Below are 24,959 nucleotides of genomic sequence, written 5' to 3'. Positions count from 1 at the left end.
GCTAGACGAAAGGGTTTTCCGTTTTTCGAGGCGCTTCGCAAGACGAATTTCCCTATGGGCTTGCTTTGCAAGACGAAAACGTCTTGCGAGTCTTGCGAGTTTTTTCCCTTTCCCCCCTTTTTCTAAGCCGCTAAGCCGCTAATAGCCGCTAAGCCGCTAATAGGGATGCTTTGCAAGACGAAAAAACTGCTAGACGAAGAGACTCGCGGAACGGATTATTTTCGTCTTGCGAGGCACCACTGTAAAGGTAAAGGGACCCCTGACCATTAGGTCCAGTGGTGAACGACTCTGGGGTTGTGGCACTCATCTCACTTTATTGGCAGAGGGAGCCGGCGTACAGCTTCCGGGTCATGTGGCCAGCATGACTAAGCCGCTTCTGGCGAACCAGAGCAGTGCACGGAAACACCGTTTACCTTCCCGCCAGAGCAGTACCTATTTATCTACTTGCACTTTGATATGCTTTCGAACTGCTAGCTTGGCAGGAGCAGGACTGAGCAATGGGAGCTCACCCCATCGCGGGGATTCGAACCACCGACCTTCTGATCGGCAAGTCCTAGGCTCTGTGGTTTAACCCACAGCACCACCCGCGTTAATTTCAAATAGAGTTTATAGTTCACAAGCTAGCAGCAGTGGAACATGTGGCATGTAGAGTGGCAACTGTGCCCTCCCAGTGATGGCAGAGCTGTGTTCACCAGGAAGGGCCAGGTGAGGCAGTGCTGGATCATAGAGTTGTAGAGTTGGAAGAGACCTCAGTGTCATCTGGTCCAACCACCTGCAATGCAGGAATCTTGCCCACAACTGTCCCTGGGTGGACTGGGCTCATGTTCTGCTTTCTGGACTAAAAATATTTTGATCTTAGAAGATGTTTGTTGCCAGAATTTTTGGAGAAAATGGCAGGTTGGATATTAATGTCTGCTGAATGTAGCTGAAGTGTCTGAAATGATTACAGTGAGGTTTGATCTTTATTAAATGATGAAACAAATTGCCTTAATGTGTTGGAGCACTACACAGAAGGTAGTTAATTGTTAACAACATGCTAACTCATCTCTGCTCTTTGCTGAAGTATGGTTATGTAATAAATTAAGAGTCCGCATACCATCTTAATCACAGATTGCTGAGCTAACGAGAATTTTCTGTCTTGAGTTTTGTGAAAGCAGCAGTCAATTAAAGTTGGTGTCAGTGAAGCTTTGCCTATGCCTTGAAACTTTGGCAGGTATTAAAGATCTTGCTGAGCTGATTTCAAAATATTGCCTGGAACTTAGAACAGCCTCTTTACAGCCTATATATTTAGGTGCACCTAAGTCCATTCATTTGAGTGGACTATGGCATACCTAACTTTGCATAGAATTAGACTGCAAGTTGAAAGGAAGCTGCAACAGGCAGAAGTTCAGATCAGTCAAGCCTCTTGGTTTAAGCTGCTGTTGTCTGTACTATCATCTTTAGCAAACATCTGTTTTTTAAAATAATATTGTAATTGGAACACCTAAAAACAGGTGCTTTGCTATGTGCAGTACAAACAGCTGTTCTTAATAAAGAGCCATCATTATATCTATTTAGGTACCAGGCAAAAACGTTCCTCTGTAACCAAGCCTTTGGGCTTTAACTACCTGTGGCTTTTTAGAAGTGAGTGGGATGTTTTTAATGTCTTTCTCTTTCCTCTTGGTTTCAGTGTATCTATATGGAGTTATTGTCTGTTTGGTTGTAAGTTGCTTAGGGCAAGATAAAGTGACTGCAACTTTAATAAATTAATAAAAAATGTATTTTTTCGTTATAAGGTGCCCCCATGTATAAGACAACACCTATTTTTTGAGCCCAAAATTAAGAAATAAATTTATTTATATATTTAGTTGCAACATTCCGTGTATAAGACGAACCCCAATTTTAAACTTTAAAAAATTGGGGGGAAATATAGTCTTATACACAGAAAAATACAGTAAGTGGAATGTACCATAGGACCCACTCTGTTTCAGTTTTCCACAACCTGGTCCCCTCCTAATGTTGTTACATTGCAGCTCCCATTATCCTTGAAACAGTGGCCTTGTTGGCTGGGGCTGATGGGAGTTGTAGTCTAACAACATCAGGAGGGCACAAGAATGGGTAGGGCTGCCCTATTTCTCCCTTTCATTTGAACCAGGTGCAACCTCTGTAATGGGTGATGGATGGCTGTGGATGAATAAATTTGAAGCTCAGTTTAGACAAGGCAAATATGATGATGGAAGGTTCCGTGGAGATATTTGTGGAATTGACTGTTCCTGATAGCAGGATTGTTTTACATGGCAGAGCCAGCCAGAAACCCAGGCAACCTTCTCAGGATCACTGGCAGGGCTGGATCTGCTGGAGGGTGATCATCCCTCTGCTCTTCCACATCTGAACCTCAGGTATGGGCAGGATTGAACCCTGAAATGCTTTGGCTGCTTCACCAGATGCTGCTTCTTCTTTGGTGATCACTTGCAGCCGAGTAGGATTGTCTTCCATGAATATGGTCTTAACAGTGTGTCCATAAGTGACTGTTGAGGCCAATTCTGGATCCGCACATCCTTCCATAGTCAGGACATAGGTTTCCAGGTGGGAGTTGATCACAGTGAGGATTTGCCAAACGTGCCTTCCTCTTAGCTCACAGCTGGAAGTCACAGAATTGACTGCTATGGTTATTGTTTAAGTGATTTCCATATTAAGCTTCTGAAAATGTATTGGCATTTATACTGAGACTTGTCAGGACAGAGTTAATCCACTGCTTTATAAGGAAAGGGTCACACTTTCCTGTTAGTGTGTGGAAATCTGACAGCTCTGATATTATGATTGGCATTGTGGTTGGAATGACTCAAGTTCAGGGCCAAGATAATCTGCAGTACAGATATAGTCACTTGCATAAGTAACTCCATTGTGACTTCTGTGCTAACCCTGTGTTTACTCAGAGCTGTAGTTGAGCAATGAGCAATAATACAGCTTTCAAACCAGCTATGGAATTATGTAGTAACAAGCATGTCTAGAGGAAATTGACTAACAAATGTAAAATAAATAAATAATAGGAAGCAGTTGTGAGTATCTCCTGAAAATATCTTCTTGAGGAGGTCTTCTACAATAAAGTCTAACCTAAATAGTCAAGTCTCAATTATAAGTTAACTATTGCCTGAAGAAAATATTTGAACTCACTGCTCCTTTATTTTCCTTGCGGTTGGCCCAGGGCAATAATGAAAAGAACCTTTGCAATTACAGATTAGATAATGAGATATCCTTCCCCTTGTTCTTTCAAACACTCTGATATACATGACCTTAATGCAGGGATAGCGCTTCAGCGTAAGAAAGCATGGAAGCTGTTTAGATTAGACAACAGCAGACATATTTCGCTATATGGACCTTTGAAGTTGATGTTTAAGATAGAAGACCAACTGTCCTCTATGCCTTGTTGTTCTTGTTGGGTTAAAAGGCTGTAAACCTCCCATTGCCTTAAAGTCTGTCTAAGCGTGAACGATGCAATACCTACCTGTTTCAGCTGGTATTCAATAACCAAATAATAAAGGCGGAAAAGATCTAGAGTGACTGTAGACTGTTTTTTAATTAGCTGATTAGTTTTGATGGTTTGCTTTCCTTGAACAGTTGCCTACCCAGAGCACTTAGGAAGTGGTACAATAAAAAGCAAAATATTTAAACAAAACTACATTTGATTCACTAATATAGCAATTACTTGGACGTCTTCAGTTGTAAAAAAGAAAGAAAGAAAGTTTGTTGGTGTTGCTTTTTGTTTTTGTTTTTTTAAATTCTTTTTATTAATTTTCACATTAGATCACCAAAAAGAAAAACAAATCAACGGTTACAACAGTTGTAAAAAACCCCAACACACACAAAAAAGAAAACTAAATAAATATCAATACATAACGTATAAACAATGTTGATTTCCATTACGCTTCTTTGTCTTCTCATTTATATCTTTATATCTTTAAGTATTTTAATCATTCTTCTACACATCTATTGACTTCCATCCCTCCCGGTTTCAGGCTTCTTAGTATGAATAGTTTGTTTCTCCTGCAGTTGATAGTTATAATGATTTGCACATCGTAAGATCTATATCAGTCCTGCTATAGTTTTTAGGTTCTTGTAATTCCCTTCAATATAAATCATAAATTTATTCCAGTCATTAATAAACTTTGTATTCTTTTGGTTTCTAATTTTTTGTGTCATTTTTGCAAGTTCTACAAATTCGAATAACTTTGTTTGCCAATCACTAATTGGTGGGATACTTTGGCTTTTCCAATTTTGGGCAATTAATAATCTAGCGGCAGCTGTAGCATACTGGAATAATGTCTTATCTTCTTTTTTAATTTCGTCCCCAATTATTCCCAGAAGAAAAGCCTCTGGTCTTTTGGGAAATGTATATTTAAATATTTTTTTTAACTCATTGTAAATATATTCCCAGTATTTCTTCATTTCATCGCATGTCCACCACATGTGGAAAAAATTACCTTCTTTAGTTTTACACTTCCAGCAAAACTTATTCCCTGTCTTGTACATTTTCCCTAGCTTTGCTGGGGTAATGTACCACCTGTACATCATCTTTTCTAAATTTTCCCTCAGTGTTACACATGCCGTGAATTTCATTCCGCTAGTCCATAAATTCAGCCACTTATCATACTCTATATTATATCCCAGATCCATTGCCCATCTTGTCATGACCTCCTTTATTTCCTCATCTTTGGTGTCCCATTCTAATAGTATATCATACATTTTAGATAATAATTTGGATTTACCCTCTATTATTTCTATCTGAAATTTGGATTTCTTCTCATTCATCCCTACTTTTTTATGTTCCGTCCATATTGCGTTTATTTGGTGGAATTGTAACCAGCTTGTTAATTTCTCTTTCAGCTCCTCATATGTTCTCATCCTCCATCCACTTTCTGATCTTATTAGTAGGTCCTCATAAGTAAACCTTTTTCCTTCCATACTGGTTTTTTTGATCACTGAAATATCGATTGGTGATAGCCACCAGGGTGTTTTCCATTCAAGGAGTTTTTTATTCTTCTCCCACACTTCATATAGAGGCCCCCTAATAATATGACTAGAAAACCCTTTATGTACTTTTTCTTTGTTTTGCCATAGGTAGGCATGCCAGCCGAACCTATTGTCGAACCCCTCGAGGTCTAATAAGTCAGTATTTTCCAAATTGATCCAATCTTTGATCCAGCAAAGGCAGGCTGCCTCAAAATATAATTTTAGGTTGGGTACCGAGAATCCCCCTCTTTCTTTCCGGTCTGTAAGAAGTTTGAATCTAATTCTTGGCCTTTTTCCTTGCCATATGAATTTCGAAAGAGTTTTTTGCCAATCTGTAAACATTTTAGAGCCTCTGATCACGGGGATGTTTTGAAACAAAAACAGCATTCTTGGAAGTAAGTTCATTTTTGTTGCCGCCATCCTTCCCATCCACGAGAGTTTCACTCTGCTCCAGGTGTCCAGGTCTTTCTTAATCTGCTTCCATGTCGTAAGGTAGTTGTCTTGAATCAAGTTTATATTTTTAGTAGTTAACCAAATTCCCAGATACTTTATTTTTTTTGCCACTTTAATTCCATACTGTAATTCTAGCTTTTCATTTTCATCCTTTTGCAAATTCTTCGTTAAAATTTTGGTCTTTAATTTATTCAATTTGAAACCAGATACCTTACCAAATTCTTCTAACATCTCCAAGGCCTTACCAACACTTTCTTGTGGGTTTTCCAGGGATAGCATCAAGTCGTCGGCATACACTTTTAACTTATACTCCTTTGTTCCTATTTTGATCCCACAGATCTCTGATGTTACTCTTATTTTATTTGTGATTACCTCTAGTGCCATAATAAATAGAAGCGGGGATAGAGGGCAACCCTGTCTTGTTCCTTTTTCAATTTTAAATGAGTTTGTTAAGTTATTATTTATAATCAGTTTTGCAGATTGTTTCGAGTATATTGCTTTTATTCCGTTCATGAACTCGCCCTCTAGCCCCGCTTTTTCCATGCTCTTCAATAGGAACTGCCAAGAGACGTTATCAAATGCCTTTTCAGCATCGATAAAAATCAGCGCCGCGGGTATCTCATTCTTACATTCCAAGTACTCAATAATGTTTATAGCGTGCCTTACGTTATCTCTAAGTTGCCTATTTGGAAGAAATCCTGCCTGATCTTTATGTATTAAATTTACTAGACATTTCTTAAGTCTGCTTGCCAACACCTCTGCGAAGATTTTATAATCATTATTTAATAGTGATATCGGTCTATAGTTCTTAATATTCAGTTTGTCCATATCTGGTTTAGGGATCATCGTTATATAAGCCTCTTTCCAGGACTCTGGAATCTTTCCTCCTTTCAATATCTTATTCATGGTGTCACATAGCACTGGTGTTAATTGGTGTTCTAATACTTTATAGTATTTGGCTGATAATCCGTCCGGTCCTGGGGCTTTTCCTGGTTTCATCTTCTTTATTGCCTCCTGGATCTCTTCTATTTTTATGGGATTATTTAATTGGTATCTTTCTTCATCTGTTATGGTCTTCCCACTATAGTCTTCTAAATATTTTTCTATTTGGGCTATTCCTTTCTCCTCTTTTTTATACAGCTTCTCATAGAATTTGAGGAAATTCTCTTTTATTTCTTTTGGATCTTCAATCAAGTGCTCTTCTACTTTTATCTTATTTATTACACTTTGTTCTTGCCTTCTTCTCAATTGCCATGCTAATAATTTGCCCGTTTTGTTTGCTGATTCGAAATATTTTTGTTTCATTACTTTGATTTTCCATTCTATTTCTTGACTTGTTAACATTGAATATTGAGATTGTAACATTTTTGTTGTTTGCCTGTTTTGATCATCGTTGGAGTTTGTTATTAATTTTTTCTCACACTCTCTTATCTGATTGAGAATTTCCTCCTTCTTTTGTTCTCTTACTTTCCTCCTGTAGCTGTTTTGCTGTATAAAAAACCCTCTTAAAACCGCTTTACTAGCGTCCCAGACTATGTCCAGACTTGTCCCAGTATTAAGATTCAGGGTAAAGTATTCTTTTAAGGTGGTTTTGGCTTTTTCCACAACCTCGTTTTCTAATAGGTATTCATTTATTCTCCATCTGAAACCGCCCTGTGATTTACCTTTTATTTCCAATATAACCGAGTTATGGTCCGAGAGAGTTCTCGGTTGAATTTCGCAATTTGTAGTTCTTAATGCAAGCTCTCTAGAGACCCAGATTTAATCAATTCTACTCCAACTCTTATGCGGTTCTGAGAAGAAGGTGAATTGCTTCTCTATTGCATGTTTGTGTCTCCAAATGTCTATTAAATCTAAGTTGGTGTTGCTTTTTGAAGTTGGGTGTGTGCATGAGAGAGAGAATGCAGTACTGTATGCCTGTAAACAGTGCTTGAAAACAGCTTCTGTCAGAACACTTCCCATTAATTGGCTTTTAGGGAAACCAGTTATATTTTTATTTCTTAAAAATTGTCTGCGTTGCATTCAAACAAACTCAGCTAACACCCTGGGTGCACCCTGTTTATTGTATTTCAGTTTGAATTCCATAGAATAATACAAGAAAATACAATATATAAGAAATATAAGACACCATAAATATAGAGTTAAAAATCAGTGTGAAATTTTAATGTGATGGGTGTGCCATCTCCCATCTTCAGCTGTCTTCAACCACAAATCCAGACATGTCATGGACTGTCTGAATGAAGTTTGGACTACTGGTGGTCCACAGACCACAGTTTGGGAACCCTTGGCTTGGATCAATGAAATACAGTGTGTCATTTTTCTCCGACTTGTAATCATGCATAAATTATAGTGGTCCATGCACGAAGGAGTGAGTAGAGTAATGCAATAATTGATGGGATTCTAGATTTTTTAAAAAATCATGGTGCATGCAGAGTGTTTGCTGAGTTTGGTTGCATGCCAAACTTACAGTTTTCTATGAAATGATAACTAGAGTTGCTGAAAACCAAGAAATGGAAAGGGTTCTTGCAGAAACTGCTTTCCAGCAATGTTTGCAATTATACCGCAAATCTTCCTCCCCATCCTCTCATACACACACTATTAAGATGTCCTCAGTATTTTAGAAGAGGCTTATATTTATCTTCCCATCTGCTTTCTATTTTGTCTGGCAGCTGACCCAATTAAATCACACTTAACAAGATGCTTGGCATTCTCTGAACTCCTGACCTCTGGACTTCACAGCTTTTGTAAAAATAGCTATTGTTGCAAGTTTACTTTTTTCACAGGAGGCCATTTTGTTGTTGTTGTTTAGTCGTTTAGTCGTGTCCGACTCTTCGTGACCCCATGGACCAGAGAACGCCAGGCACTCCTGTCTTCCACTGCCCCCCGCAGCTTGGTCAGACTCATGCTGGTAACCTCGAAAACACTATCCAACCATCTCGTCCTCTGTCGCCCCCTTCTCCTTGTGCCCTCCATCTTTCCCAACATCAGGGTCTTCTCCAGGGAGTCTTCTCTTCTCATGAGGTGGCCAAAGTACTGGAGCCTCAGCTTCACAATCTGTCCTTCCAGTGAGCACTCAGGGCTTATTTCCTTCAGAATGGAGAGGTTTGATCTTCTTGCAGTCCATGGGACTCTCAAGAGTCTCCTCCAGCACCATAATTCAAAAGCATCAATTCTTCGGCGATCAGCCTTCTTTATGGTCCAGCTCTCACTTCCATACATCACTACTGGGAAAACCATAGCTTTAACTATACGGACCTTTGTTGGCAAGGTGATGTCTCTACTTCTCAAGATGCTGTCTAGGCCTGTCATTGCCCTTCTCCCAAGAAGCAGGCGTCTTTTAATTTCGTGGCTGCTGTCACCATCTGCAGTGATCATGGAGCCCAAGAAAGTAAAATCTCTCACTGCCTCCATTTCTTCCCCTTCTATTTGCCAGGAGGTGATGGGACCAGTAGCCATGATCTTCGTTTTTTTGATGTTGAGCTTCAGACCATATTTTGCACTCTCCTCTTTCACCCTCAATAAAAGGTTCTTTAATTCCTCCTCACTTTCTGCCATCAAGGTTGTGTCATCTGCATATCTGAGGTTGTTGATATTTCTTCCGGCAATCTTAATTCCGGCTAGGGATTCATCCAGCCCAGCCTTTCCATGATGAATTCTGCATATAAGTTAAATAAGCAGGGAGACAAAATGCAGCCTTGTCGTACTCCTTTCCCAATTTTGAACCAGTCAGTTATTCCATATCCAGTTCTAACTGTAGCTTCTTGTCCCACATAGAGATTTCTCAGGAGACAGATGAGGTGATCAGGCACTCCCATTTCTTTAAGAACTTGCCATAGTTTGCCATGGTCGACACAGTCAAAGGCTTTTGCATAGTCAATGAAGCAGAAGTAGATGTCTTTCTGGAACTCTCTAGCTTTCTCCATAATCCAGCGCATGTTTGCAATTTGGTCTCTGGTTCCTCTGCCTCTTCTAAATCCAGCTTGCACTTCTGGGAGTTCTCGGTCCACATACTGCTTGAACCTTCCTTGTAGAATTTTAAGCATAATCTTGCTAGCGTGAGAAATTAGTGCAGTTGTGCGATAGTTGGAGCATTCTTTGGCACTGCCCTTCTTTGGGATTGGGATGTAGACTGATCTTCTCCAATCTTCTGGCCACTGCTGAGTTTTCCAAACTTGCTGGCATATTGAGTGTAGCACCTTAACAGCATCATCTTTTAAAATTTTAAATAGTTCAGCTGGAATACCATCACTTCCACTGGCCTTGTTATTTGCAGTGCTTTCTAAGGCCCATTTGACTTCACTCTCCAGGATGTCTGGCTCAAGGTCAGCAACCACACTACCTGGGGTATATGAGACATCCATTTCTTTCTGGTATAATTCCTCTGTGTATTCTTGCCACCTCTTCTTGATGTCTTCTGCTTCTGTTAGGTCCTTTCCACTTTTGTCCTTTATTATGGAAATCTTTGTACGAAATGTTCCTTTCATATCTCCAATTTTCTTGAACAGATCTCTGGTTCTTCCCATTCTATTGCTTTCCTCTATTTCTTTGCATTGCTTGTTTAAGAAGGTCTTCTTGTCTCTCCTTGCTATTCTTTGGAAATCTGCATTCAATTTCCTGTATGTTTCACGATCTCCCTTGCATTTTGCTTGCCTTCTCTCCCCCGCTATTTGTAAGGCCTCATTGGACAGCCACTTTGCTTTCTTGCATTTCCTTTTCATTGGGATGGTTTTCGTTGCTGCCTCCTGTATAATGTTACGAGCCTCCATCCATAGTTCTTCAGGCACTCTGTCCACCAAATCTAAATCCTTAAACCTGTTCCTCACTTCCACTGTGTATTCATAAGGGATTTGACTTAGATTGTATCTTACCGGCCCAGTGGTTTTTCCTACTTTCTTCAGTTTAAGCTTGAATTTTGCTATAAGAAGCTGATGATCTGAGCCACAGTCAGCTCCAGGTCTTGTTTTTGCTGACTGTATAGAGCTTCTCTGTATAGAGCTACTCCTATACAGGAGGCCATTTTAGGATTTGTATTTTTCTCTGATTCTGGATAGCTTAGTGGCCTGCATAATGTGCTTTCTATAGAACCATGGTGTGTGTTTTTTTAAATTGTTCTCTATCAAAGCAAAGTGGGCATTTCCATGCGCTCTGGCTTCCATCACGGTGTTCCATTGTGCCAAAAGCGGTTTAGTCATGCTGGTCACATGACCTGGAAAGCTGTCTGTGGACAAATGCCGGCTCCCTTGGCCTGAAAGCAAGATGAGTGCTGCAACCCCATAGTCACCTTTGACTGGACTTAACCGTCCAGGGGTTCTTTACCTTTTTACCTTACCAACAATTGCCTGATCTTCTCAGAAGGCCTTGTCAAAGGAGGGAAACTCTAGAAAACAAAGTGATGTTTTTGTATGACAAATATTTTCCTATACATGGGGTGTGTGTGTGTGTGTATATATATATATGTCATTGGCAGCTGCAGAAACTCAGCTTCATCCTTACAAGATTGTTGTGCTTTTCTTTCCAGGCTGGTCACTGGAAGTGGTGGAACTCTGTAAGAAGTATAAGAATGATACAGTGGTTGCTATAGACTTAGCTGGCGATGAGTTGATAAATGCTGAGACCTACCCAGATCATCGGAAGGCTTATGAGGTTTGTTCAGATGATATGAGTGAGGAGCCAAAAGAACAGGATTGGGGGGAGCTGGGTAGTTCAAAACCCTCAGTGCCTGCCTTACATGCAATCTGAGAAGAACAACATATAAGACACCCATTCCAGGGTTTTATTATCATGCACTCATGTAAAACTTGCTACATCTTTTTATTAAAACGGGACTGGTCTACAGGTACGAGAACCTAATCCCAACTGCTAGCAAACCTTCAGTGACAGACTGAGACTAGAGATAAGAAATGTCTGGCTAAAGCTTTCCAAATAGAAGATTGGTGTAGTTACTCCTCTCTGTAAATTCACTCAGGTATAAATTAATATGCTTTTGCTGGATTTTTTTTTATCAACCATGTGAACAGTTATACATAGGATTAGAGGGTATACAGGTGCTCCACCTGTTTTAGCCAAGGACTCTTGGGTGCCACCGACTGATGCTAGGCTCTTCTGTGAAAGACTTAAGACTCTTGGGGGTGCGAGAAATACATTTTCCTCCCGACTAAAAGCTTGTCCACGCTTACCTTTTGCCCTAGTCTTTCTAGGCACAGATCCACGCTTAAAACCTCTTTGTCTGAGCATTTCCCACTGCCCTGCAACCTGCACAGCTTCCTCTGTTTTCCATGTTGTGCCGTTTCCTCCCATTAAGATTTAAAGAGTGGGTTTCTGCAGGGGAAACTCGGAGGGTGTGCGTGTGCTTGTGCTCAGACACGAAGATTTAAAGCACAGACCATGCCTGGAAAGAGTGGAGGAATGGTACCATAACATGTAAAAGTGGGGAGGAGATAGGGAAGGAAATGTACTGCTGCTAGGCTTGTTGAAAAATCTTGGTATCATTGTTACCTTTGGTTACAATAAAGTTATTCCACCAGCATTTGAAGACATGCCCAAGAACTTTCAAGCAGTCTCCTGTTTTAATCTCCAAGGAGCTTTTTTGCATAGTTTAATTCCACATGTTTATGTTTTAATGGAATGGTTTTATTGTGTATTTTAACAATGCTGTAATTGTGTTTTTTATTGTGTTTTTCATATTTTGTAAACCACTTTGAAGCCTATTTTGGCATTAAGTGGTATTTTGCTACAAGTTTTATCATGATTGTTGTGAAGCAAAAAGTGACAATCTTTAGTTTTACATGTATTTTAATAAAATAACAAATTTTCTTCTTCGGGAGAAATACCAATTTTAAGCTGATTTTTCTATTGTACATATTCCAGTTTTTAGCAGCTCTGCTTAGACTACAGCCAAAGAAAGATAAGGTAGCAAATGCTACCTTGAGAAATTCTATGGATCTCTAGCATTTGCCAGTCAGTTTTTATTCTCTTCCTTGTTTTTCCTTTTATTCAGGAAGCTGAAAGATATGGCATTCATCGAACTGTTCATGCTGGTGAGGTTGGGCCACCCAAGGTTGTCAAGGAGGTAAGAAGTTGTACTGCAGAACAAAAAAAAAGGGGGGGGGGTGTTGTGTCATTGGAAAAGCTGACAATTGACACTGAATATACAGCAAACTGTAGAATGTACAATCTGAACAATGGGGGAGAGGCAGTGGCGTAACGTGGGGGGTGCAGGGGGGGCCGGCCGCACCGGGCGCAACATCTGGGGGTTAGGGTTAGGGGGCACAAATCCACAGGTTAGGGGGCGCAAATCCACGGGTTAGGGGGCGCAAATTACTTGCCTTGCCCCGGGTGCTGACAACCCACGCTACGCCACTGGGGAGAGGGAGAAAGGAGAGCTCTGTTGTGACTGATAGGTCAAGTTTGTAATCAGAGGGAACAATTTTACCTAGACTCCATTTCCAGTGTCTTGAGGGTGGAAAGTGAATCCTATTTAGTCTTTCTCCCTTCCATTCAACTTTAAAGGTGCCTAGTTCAAAAATTGCTAGACCGATTTGTGTGCAATTTTGATACTTTTACCTAGAGCCACCTCTCATATCTGCAATTTTCAGACCACAGGATGCTAAGGGAGACTAAATGATTCCTCTTTTTTTTTGTTACACACACCCCAAACTGTAAGAGCTGCCCTTGCAAGAAGACTTCTGCAGCTACCCTTCTGAGATTTGGTGGGATTGGTCTCCTCACAAGGGGCAAACATGCATGTATGTTTCATCTAATTCTTACAAAAAATCAAAACAGTTATAAACTGTTCCTTTTTTTTAAAAAAAAAAAAAGCCACCATTGTGTGGTGTAATTTCACAGGAGTAATCCACTCAGGAGAGGCAAACAGAGCTGCACCCACTTCTGTAAAAAGACAAAAAAAGTTATACCAGGTGTTTAATTTCTGTCTTCCACCCATCTCTCGAATTTGATTGTGATTTGAGTGCAAGCTACATAGCTTAATCTTTCAGGTAAGAAAACTATTGCTATTTGCAAAAGACAGTGCATTGGAGATCATAAAGAGAGGAAGGAATGTGTGAGCCCAATGCTTGTTCATGTAATGACAAACTAAACCATACTCTCCCACTTTTTTAAATATTACAATCCAAGGGTTTTGGGGGGTCTCCAGAAGGCCTGTGCCATACATAGTATGGCTGTGTTTCTAAATAAGCTTTTAGCAGATGGTGATAAGTATACCTTATATAATAGGAGTAATAGCTCAAAACAATTTATAGAGCTGCTCTCACTTTAATGCTGTGGGCTGTAGTTATCGTGAACTGTGCAATCGAGAGTAACCTAATTAGCAAAAAGTTGATTCTACATTCCCACCACCCCCTGTCTTTCATTATAGGCAGTCAACATCCTAAAGGCAGAGCGAATTGGCCATGGCTACCATGTCTTGGAAGATGAAAGTCTATATAAATGGCTGTTGAAAGAAAATATGCATTTCGAGGTAATGGAATGTATTTCAAGTCTCCAACTCTGTTACGTCAACCAGATAATAGCTGCAGTTGATATTAACAGAGGAAGCTGCCTTGTATCAAGGCAGACCATTAGTCCATCGAGCTCAGTATATTCTCCCTTCACTGACAGCCACTGCCCAGCATTTCTGAGTTATGAACATAGGTATTTTAAAGGGGATGTGTACTGATTCTGTTTTGTTTTTTATATAAATATACAGATCTGCCCTTGGTCTAGTCACCTCACTAGTGCATGCCAAACCAGCTTCAGTAAGCATCCATTAGTAAGGTAAGGATTTGGGTTGGGATTATTTATTTATTTAATTATTCTGACATTACTTCTCACTTATTGGATCAAAATCACTACCCAGTTATCAGCTCAAATCCTAATACTGAGGCGAGCCATGAGGTTTAAGCCTCCCAGTTTGCCATCTAATAATAATAATAATGTTATTATTTATACACTGCCCATCTGGCTGGGTTTTCCCAGCTGCTCTGGGTGGCTTATAGCATATATAGCAACATAATAAAACATCAAGCATTTAAAACTTCCTGATACAGGGCTACTTTCAGAAGTCTTCTAAAAGTTGTGTAGTTCTTATCTCCTTGGCATCTGAAGGAAGGCTGTTCCACAGGGAGGATGCCACTTCTGAGAAAGCCGTCTGCCTTCTAGAGCATTCAGTTAGCACTTTATCTTCTTCTTTTTTTAATGATATTTTATTAAATTTTAAAAATAAAAAAGTTATAAGACAATCAATAGAAAAAACACAAAAAAGAATACAAAAACACAAAAATACAAAAAATACAGACAATTTACATAAAAAAAGAAAAAAAACAGAAAAACAGAAATTCCTCTTTTTTATCTTCTCCTCTTTAGTTAACTTATTTTCCTGACTTCCTCACGCCTCCCTTTTTTGTATTCTACTTAAAAATTGGTTCAGCAAATTCATTAACTTCGAGCTTTCATCTAATATCAATCCATTCTTACATAGCACTTTATCTAATTTGTCTTTTCTATAACAAAGAAAAGTAACACAGTATGACAAGAAAATATTCAACAATATACATTGGATCTTATATTATTCTTAAGATCTGAGAAAACTTAATATGATTTGATGTATGATAAAACATTTTTTAGTGATTTCTCCCCCTGTGATATTTTCTGCGGATTACTTGAAATGTGTTGTATCATGTCACATTATTGTACAGTGGACGCTCGGGTTGCGAATGTGATCTGTGCGGGAAGCACGTTCACAACCCGCAGCACCGCATCTGTGCATGCGCAGGTCGCGATTTAGCACTTCTGCGCAAGCGCCGAAACCCAGAAGTAACCCGTTCCGGTACTTCTGGGTTCGGTGCGATGCGCAACCTGAAATCGCGCGACCCAATGTGTCTGTAACCCAAGGTATGACTGTACAGTGAAAAATAAATAAAAAGTATATTTGGTGTTAGGACTGTAGTTTAATGGAAATTGTCTAGGAGGTTCAATACAAGTGGGATAGAAAACAGGCTTCACTATATTTTTCCCCATGAGGAAAATGCAAATTATACTCTTAAAAAAAACCTGATGTTCTTTCAATTCTGCTTTTTTCAGGTTTATGAAAGATGAAGCAAATTATTCCTTGAACACGGATGATCCACTCATTTTCAACTCCACAGTTAACACGGATTACAAAATAGCTCGTGATTGCATGGGCTTCACTGAGGAAGAATTCAAGAGGCTGGTAAATTGGTTTTGGTTTTTTGCATTGGTTGTGCTTGATCCTAAACATCTTTGCTTTGAAAAAATAGCTTACTTCCAAGTAAGCTGTGCTTCGATCTGCAGCCAAAGTAAATCTTCTCAAAGTTACTTCTCCAAAACAGAAATGGCCTTATAGGAGCTCACCATAGTGGGCATAGAACCACATCTGCAGCCTGTCCATTTCCGTGAATTGTACCCCACACCTGCACCAAATCACAACTCTAGATTGTAGAGGTATGGTGAGATTCTTAACTGCCATATAGACAGGCGCAGTAGATAGTCAGCTCCCCACATAATTATAAGACCAATGCAGAAAGGTTACTGCTTTGTAAATGGACATCTTAATTCACAATCTGTATCTGCATATGTTCATAAACTTTGTCATTGTGTAAGGCACTGATGCTCTTCAACCCATGCTCTGATTGATAGATTTAGCTCCTTACTTCAGATAAAAAAATAACCAGGAAGTGGAGTGCTTCTTAACTCATTAAGGAGTTGTTGAGAAGAGTAATTATATATAAACTCATTCAAGTGCTTATTACAGGACACAGTGTCCTTTATTGCGGCCATTGTCCTCCTCCCCACTTCATAGCTGGAGTGTTTCCTCACCCATTCTTGAAACCATTTTTAGCTGAATTTCTACTTGCCCACCCATTCAGCCCTTCCTTCTTCTCCAGAACTGTCAGTTCTTTGCTTAGTCATTTTTTTAAAAATGGGCACATATCTGCCCATTCACCCCAAGAGCCTTGTTGACTTGGTATGTGGGAGCATGGATATAATTGTTTATTTTAAACACTGTGCCCATAAAAAGGAAGAACCATGTAGGAAGAAAGCATGTGGATATGCAGAAAATATATTAGGATTTGACTTATGAAAACAAAGACACAAGGCATACAAATGGAGACAAGTGCTCAGTTTCACTACAAGCCAGGAAAAACAATCTCCGTTTACAATCTCTCTGGAGAAATGTTGACTCATCTTGGCAGACACATTACATGTCAGGAGGAAAGAGAGTGCTGAGTCACCACATCGTTTAGCCAACAAGCCAGCATATGACATGTTATTTATGTAGCAGCACTACCAACATATATGGCACTTTACAAAAAATGAGGTGATAGTTTCTTGCTTCCAGAGATCAGCAGTTAAACTGCTTCTGGAAGTCAAAACACAGAACCATCTATTGCTTGCATTGCTGCGCTCTCAGAGCAGTATTTTAGTTTTGAACAATAAGCCCACAAGGCTCCAACTTTTGTGCATCACCATGGTTTGCTGCCAGTGGTTCACACCAGCCTGACAGGTAAGGAGTTTTGGGGGAAGAAGGCCACTAACATAGGGCACCTCATAGTGTAGTCTGCTTCTCTCACCTACAAAGACTAACCAGGAGATGTGGCAGGTACCACCCAGCCCTTTAAAGAGGTTGAAACATGAGCCCTTACTGCTAAGGATACCCCCATGAGGACAGGTTGGGAGTCGACTTGTTCCTGTCTGGGATCCCTGCATAATGCCCCAGACCAGAAGTCGTTTTGACACAGACAGTAATATGAGAACAAAAGAGAAGTATAAACCTTTGTAGCTGTAATGAGGAAGGTATTAAAAACTCTGAACCTTAACACTGACAACTGAGACATGTCCCATAGCATAGGAATGACCAGCAAAGGCATAAAATTGGTCAGGCAAGGAAAACATTTCTTTGATTTTTAATGGATCCTTAATTTATGAGCCAATGCATTTTCCCCATCCCATCAGGGAGCAGGGCTGTACTGCTTTGTCGCACAGCTTTCCCCTGCCGCAGCCCTGACATCCGTATATTAGGCATGGACAGCTGAAAGAAGAGAACCATGGGAATTTCTGCACACTTAGGTTTCCCTTGGAGCTGGAGCCCTCTTTTGGTGGCAGTGATGGTAGGCCGCTGGATGAGAAGTGGGCCAAGTGATTGAAACTTTGATTTTCCCACCAGGAACCTTTCTGATTTCTAATACTCCATGCCTTGAATGTGATCATGATTATGGAAGCTTTGTAGTAGCGGTAGAAAAATCTGGTAATAATAATTTGCATGTTGGAGGTTCCAGCTTTAATCCCTGGAATCTCTACTTAAAAGTTCTTTGGTAGGAGCAGCACTGGGGAAATGCTACCTTTGATTCCATAGAGCCCTCACTAGTCCTGATAGATAGATGGATCATTGCTCTCACTTGGCATAACACAGTGTTGCATCAACTGATTACCAGATCTCTGGAATATGACTGTGTGTTCTTAAAGTGCTCCCCTTTGCATGTCTAATCAGGAGTAGCAGGACTTAATCCCAGCTAAGTGATCAAAGCCTAAAGACTGTTTTTAAAAGGCTGCCATTTTCCCACTTAACGAGAAGCTGAAAATGTAGGGTTGGAAACTGCATCCGTTACTTTCACTTAGACTTGGCTAGTAATGCATACTAAAACACTAGCAGAATATTATTCTTGCTGAGCTTCACTTCTGTGTTTGTTCCAATTTTTGCAGAACATAAATGCTGCCAAGTCTAGCTTCTTGCCAGAGAAAGAAAAAAAGGAGCTTCTCTACAAGCTGTATGAAGCCTATGGGATGGTACAAAGCACAGAGTTCTGATCCATATGATGCCGTCTACTCGTGACCTCTTTTCCTGACAACTTCATGGTAGTCAGAGACCTCCATTTTGTTTCTTTGAAGACAACGCACAAACTTAGTACTGTGTTACTATCTTGTTTACTATTATCATCCACAGTGGGGGCATACAGTATATATAAAGAACAGTATTCCTACAATGTTTGTGTTATATTTGCCTAGAGCACCCAGATCCCATAAATAAGATGGGTGCTATGAGTTTACATCTTTGTTTTTTTAGGCTAAAAATAATCTTTTCAGAGACTGGAAAGTTTGGAGGAGGGGTTGCTTCTTGTAATGGCTGAATTTACCTCTGTTTACCAAAGTAGAAGCAGGTTTTAGAGACTGGATTATTTCAAGAACCTAGTTGACCAGAAGCGACAGAGAGACAAAATAATGTGTATATACAATGGGGAAGCAAAGCATCTCTCAAACCATTTCCCTCTCTCTCTTGAAAGCTATAACGTATCTCTGGCCTTACTGAGATTTCTCTGTAATTTGTCTTCTGTATGCCCATACACTTGAAACAGAGAGAATCACAACTGAGTTTTTTCAGATGTTTAACATCTTGTAGTGGGGAATCTGATAGAAATGAGTATTTCACTTTATCCCTGGTTGTCTGATTGTTTGACACAGTCATAGGCTGGGTTTATTCCTTTCTTGATTCTGCTTGGCCTTAATACCAACTTAATACTTATTTAAATGTCATCAAATTCTTTGGAGCTAATACTTAAAGAATAGTGGTTCTGATCCAAGGATTGTTGAGTGCACCTGGAAGATAACAGTTCCTACCTATATTTCAAGAATGCTAGGAGCATGCATCACTATCCAGAAGACAGTGTCAATGGTGATCACCTTGAATGACTCTTCTGAGTCACATGCATCTGATCTGTACATATAGATCCCAATATAGCAAGGGATCGCTGCCGAATTGGGGCAAATTACTATAGTCCAGATTCAGCATCTTGCCTTTCCCCAAATCAAACTTGTCCAATATGTCTTAAGCTGTGTATGTTCAAAGAACAACACAGCACTTTAAAAATGATTGATTTGCAAAAGAAGCAAACTCCTTTATTCCAGTACACTTGCTTTGTCTGCTGCCTGCACTATTGGAACTGCTGCCCCTTTTAACTAGCATTTTTGATTAAGCATAATGTTTATATAGCATAATGTTTGTTTTTTCTTGTCTGTTACCAACAGTATGGTAAATTTAGCTAATGGTGCTAAATTATCTGGTAGGTTTTCAACTGCCTGGTACACAAACCAGTTAGGCTGAATTTCTGGAATTGAACTTCATGGTCTTTTGATGCATGCCCCCCCCCCATCCATGGGACTGATTTGACTTATGCAAATACTTTGGTTTAACCAAGTTATGGTCAGTCGGTAAGTAAATACCTTAAAAACCTCATGTCAATGGTCTTTTGCAGAAATAGAAAATATAGTAATACTGCATCAGCACCATGCCAGGAGGCCTCATCTCGCATTCATTTGTGGGATTTCTTCTAGTGATTATAATATTCTATTTTGCATCTTTTAGAAATACTCATTTGTTGGAGAATCTTTTAAAAATAACCACAAAGTCTCCATGTATCTGAGCAGATCCTTTTGTCCTTATATTTCATTATAAGGAACCTGGAAGTCTTGTACTTGCAAGGATAAGACTGATGTACTACAGAATTTGTCTCCTAGACTCACAGAAATCTTCCACTCTGGAACTTGAAACTCCCAAATACATGTGCTTTGATTTGAACTTCTAATCTTTCCATGAATAGAACAGAGTTCACAGAACAGGGATTTCCTGATTCTCCCTTCCCTTTGCATATCTGCTCCTAGGGACTGGGGAGCCTTGGATGTGTTGTGAGATACGTTGTGGGGCTACAGATGGAGGAAGGAGTTGGCAAGATTTGCTCCCCTCTTACACGAACAGAGCAGCATTTAAAGTAGATCTTTTAAATTATGCAATTTTATCAGATTTCTAGAAAAGTGAACAGCATTTGTGAACCTCTAAAGATGCCTCAAGGTGCTTTCAGTAGTAGAGCATGATTAGTTTGTGCAGTGGCTCAGCATATGTTAAAATACCCAGGTTTTATTTATTTTACCTTTGTGCTTCATTCATAAGGAATAGTTGTTGAGGGCACAAACAGATACTTTAGCAAAAGTGCATCTGCTGCAACCACATGTTTAGCTCCCCTTCCATAATGTTTAATAGAACTTACTGATTACATCACGACACACCGTGTTTCTGCCTCCTTCCAAGTGGCAGCCAACAACATGAAGTGGCGTTGTGACATCAGAATGCAGATGAGTTCTTCTAGATGTCATGGACAGGAGGGTGGTGCCTAAAACCTCAGTTACCATTTTCAGTAACAGCTGTGCACTTAATATAAATCTGGCTTGGTCCATAGACACATGTCTTCAGCCACACAAAAGTGAATTCACACAATCGTGTTTTTTCTATAGACAGAGCAGGATTTCTTATCTTAGTTTAACATTTCTGAACTGACGTACTTGTGAATATGGCTGGTGCACAATCTGAATGTGTATTAAACTGTTCACAACAAATGGAAGCTTATTGTAGACTTCTACCCTGAACTGAAAATGAGACTGAGGCCCTTTATAAAACGAACATATCTTTATGCTTTTTTAAAAAATGAAAAGAATCTATATCAAGGAGCTGGACTTGCTTTAAACACTGTTTCTTTGTGAAAGGAAAGCTCTTCACAGAGCCCTTTGTCTGTTCGAGCTTATCACCAAGTAGCTCTTGACATTGCTGGGACTAGTGGTCCTTTTTTGTCGTAAGTGTGGCCATGAAGTGTTAGTTTTGTAGGACATAGGAATGACACACCTTTGCTTTCATCACAGTGCAAGCAGGGCTTATTCCTATCAGGTGTATCTAGCACTAGAGATAACAAGTGGTACAGGCGAACCTGAGTCTGCATGACCCAGAGCCTGTCTATCACTGTATTTCTGATGCTGTACTACTAATTCTTCTATATAATAGTGATATAGGCTTAGGTTTACAATGTTTTTAAAAGTTAATAAACACAGCTGAGGAAATCATACAATGCCATATTTCGGTGGTTATATAGGCTGGTATTACAAAGCTTCAGACACCAAAAATATGCCTCTGATGAATGGCTTTGACATCACTGGGTCGCATGTGAAAAAGAGACTGAGCCTTGCATAGCACTTGTCTCCAAAAATAAGTTCTGAATGTAAACTATAATGTCTTATGTATAACCAGGAATATATATATAGGAATTATTTTGTTATTTTTATAATGCCAATGAAAAGTTATCCTTATAAATTTTTCTTATGTTGTTCACATCCTGAAGAACAAAGGAGAATTTTTATTTTGGTTTAATGAAATAAATTCCATTTTAACTATATGCATATGTCATTGTTGTTGCTGATTTCAAGCCCAAGTCTGCAAGATGTGATTCAATTAAAAAACAAAACTAGAAATGTTGTGATTTTATCTCAGAGGCAGGTACTGTCACTTGGTGGAACAAGGGGATGGAGGGATGTCCAGTTGGATTCCACCTGGACTGCAGTAGATATGGAACCTGTTATGGCAGCTGGATGGGCAAAATTAACGGTAATGAAGGAACTGTGGGCTAGACATCCGCTTAAGAGTGCCAATGTGTGGCTACATAACACAGAAGAAACAAGAACTTGTGCTACTGTTCTTCATGCATCTCAAGGCCAAATTAGATGTGACACCCAATTGCATGCCTCTTCCCCAGCAGCTGTTGCAGCTGCTACGTTTTAAAAAATAGAAATTAAAAGCTTTGAGTTTGAGTTTAGGAAAGCAACTGGGGGAGGGAAGAAAGGAAAGGGTTAAACAGTGCTGCACACACTGTTTTCATGTCATTCTTCCACAACTACAGGCTCTTGGGGATTCTTTTTACTTAGAAAGAAGCCATAGGTGGATAGCCCTGGCATTTCCAGTGAAAAAGGGGGTAATGAGGAAGATCCTTCATTGCCTGAGGTCCTAATGAGAGCCGCCATTTCTCTCCCCATACCCCAAAAGAATGATCCTGGGAAGATGCTATATCATGATGTGGTATCATTTCCCTGGGGCATAAACTCCCAACAGAAATGCCAGGCTGCTAAGCCACTGCTTGAAGCAAAGGTGAAGCTTTGCTTTTTGTTTCTTAAAAATAAATAAATGGGCCACCTCATCTTTAAGGTAAGCTCAGTCCTGCCTTAAGTTTTGTTTAGTTTTTTGCCTGCCCCACTCCCCAATCACTGATACCATCTAACTTTCACCTGGAAACGAAGGGTCCTATGAAAGATGAGTGGGATATTTGGTCCAGCCTTCGTATAAGGCAGCTTCCTTTGTTCCTCTCTAGATTGGCCTGAAATAATTCAATCACTTTTGGAATTTGCTTTGAACCTTTTGTCCAAAAAGGACATCAGTCAAAGGGAAACATCTTACAAGGGGGACTAAGTGGTTGCCATTAGATAGAGCAGATAAAACTTATAAGAGTTTGAATGGTCACTGCATCACCAAATATTCCAGCAGGTAACACAGTACTTTGGAAGGCCAATGTAATTCAGGCCTACAGACAAGTTACTGACAACAGACTGCCTTGGAATGTGGTGGATTCTCCATTGGAGGCTTTTAAGGAAAGGTTGGATGGTCATCCTTCATGTATTCTATAGTTGAAATTCCTGCATTGCAGGGAATTGGACTAGATAACCCTCGAGGTCCCTTCCCGCTCTACAGTTCTATGATTCTATGAAGTCTGAAACTGAATATTCGCATCTTTCTATACAGCTACATATGCAAGATCCATCAACTTTTGGTTGCCAACTTATATAGTAAGGAACTAGGAAATACCGTACTATATAACCCGGATATAATAAATGGCTGCATGTCATTCAGTGGGAAATGCCTTTGGAAAACAGGATGTTACATGATTTAAAAGAGCATGATATTTCAGTACCATTGGCAAATGCTCTTCATATGTTAACTCCCCACTGAAACTTCATGCTGAAGTAGCTTGGAACCAGCTCACAGGGGATTTGGCTAAATATAATACTTAACCCAGGCATACTTAACAGGCTAGAAGCACTATGTTTAGCATGTCTCCTGTGATATCACAGTTACTAGTGAATAACCTAAAAGGTAAAAGGTAAAGGTACCCCTGCCCATCAGGGCCAGTCGTGTCCAACTCTAGGGTTGTGCGCCCATCTCACTTAAGAGGCCGGGGGCCAGCGCTGTCCCAGAAAGCTCTTTCTTATTGACACTACCCTCTAACTCGTCACCCCAATTAAAAGGCAAGGAGAAAGGGCAGAGACTGGTTTCTTATTGAAAGAGGTAACGCAAAGCCTCTTGGCTTTCTGGAAGGGGAAGGAGTGACTGGCATGTTACTGAGAGAGATTGGATTGAGTAGGCAGTTGTGTTAGATGATCTAATAGTCCCACTCCAACCCTTGAGTCTGGTTTAACCATGGAAGAATTGAGGTAGATCAGGCATAAGCAAACTCGGCCCTCCAGGTGTTTTGGGACTACAACTCCCATGATCCCTAGCTAACAGGACCAGTGGTCAGGGATGATGGGAATTGTAGTCCCAAAAAAACATCTGGAGGGCCGAGTTTGCCTATGCCTGAGATAGACAGCCTGATCTGACTTCTTCAGGAAGTAGGTCTGAAGAGCTGACACAAATAGTGTTGGCAATAGATGAAGTTAAATGAATTACTGGTCAATTAAAAATTAACACATCGCTGGTATCCACCCATGTGTGTTGGATTGCTAATCTTCTAACAGAAATGTGTCATTTGGCCTAATGTACTAGAGGACTGGACAGCTGCCAATGTAACACTAATTTTACAGTGGATCTGGAGGGTGGTGGGGGGTGTGTGTGTGTGTGTGTGTGTGTGTTTGTAAAACATTACATACCCGGTAGCCTAATGTCTAAATTACTGGAAGATATGAAAGACAAAAATTATCAAGCATTTAGGAGAACGTGCCTTGCTGAAGAAGAATCAGCAAGGCTTCCGCAATGGTAAGTCCAGCCAGTCTCAGTAAACCTTTAGAATTATTTTGAGTGAGTTCATATGGATAGGAGTGAGGCAGTAGACTGTGTGTATTTGACACTGTACAGTTTGGGTCTTATCTCAAAATAATGTAGAAATAATTTCTTAAATTCATAATTGTAAACATCTCGTTTTATCCCATCCCATCCCTTAACAACAGCCATATTTGTCAGATTTTCTGTGTTTTCTTTTTTGTTTGAATGAATGTTGTCCTGTTGACCCCCCCCCTTTTCCATTTTTTTCCCTTCTGCTCCCTTTCCTCCTTTTATCTCCACCCCAACCCTGTTCCTGTGTTACATTTGGCAATGGTGTTTTCTTTGAGAACTGTAAATTTGAAAACTTAATGTATATTTTTAGAAAAAAAGAATGTAGAACTGGAACAGAGCAGCCAAAATGATCAGCAACTCTCTTATGAGGAAATATTACAACGTCCAGAACTGCTTAGTTTAGAAGTGTATGGGCAGACATGACAGACAGTTGTATAAAATTAATGCATGGTACAGAGAAAATATAGAAATAATTTTTGTGCTCTCCCTGATAATAACCAGAATCCAGGATTATCCAGTGAAGCTGAATGGGGATAGATTTAGGACACACAAAAGGAAGAAATTCCTACAGCTCACAGTTAATCTGTGG

The 24,959-nt window shown here is 39.9% G+C and overlaps 1 protein-coding gene across 1 annotated transcript in view; it reads left to right on the top strand.

Moving 5' to 3' along the window:
• Positions 1-21,668, top strand: part of ADA (adenosine deaminase) — a 39,943-nt gene extending 18,275 nt beyond the window's left edge. The window contains exons 6-11 of the mRNA XM_079979792.1: positions 10,961-11,085; positions 12,440-12,511; positions 13,817-13,918; positions 14,147-14,214; positions 15,520-15,649; positions 18,160-21,668. Of these exons, the coding sequence (XP_079835918.1) occupies positions 10,961-11,085; positions 12,440-12,511; positions 13,817-13,918; positions 14,147-14,214; positions 15,520-15,649; positions 18,160-18,264 (602 nt within the window). The 3' untranslated portion in view covers positions 18,265-21,668. The remainder of the gene's footprint in view (positions 1-10,960; positions 11,086-12,439; positions 12,512-13,816; positions 13,919-14,146; positions 14,215-15,519; positions 15,650-18,159) is intronic.
• The last annotated feature ends 3,291 nt before the right edge of the window (positions 21,669-24,959 follow it).

The sequence above is a fragment of the Podarcis cretensis genome (assembly GCF_951804945.1).
Source record: "Podarcis cretensis genome assembly, chromosome: 6".
In the NCBI taxonomy this organism is placed as follows: domain Eukaryota; kingdom Metazoa; phylum Chordata; class Lepidosauria; order Squamata; family Lacertidae; genus Podarcis; species Podarcis cretensis.
The sequence above is the reverse complement of the archived record's forward strand: the minus strand, read 5'-3'. Positions and strand labels throughout refer to the sequence as shown.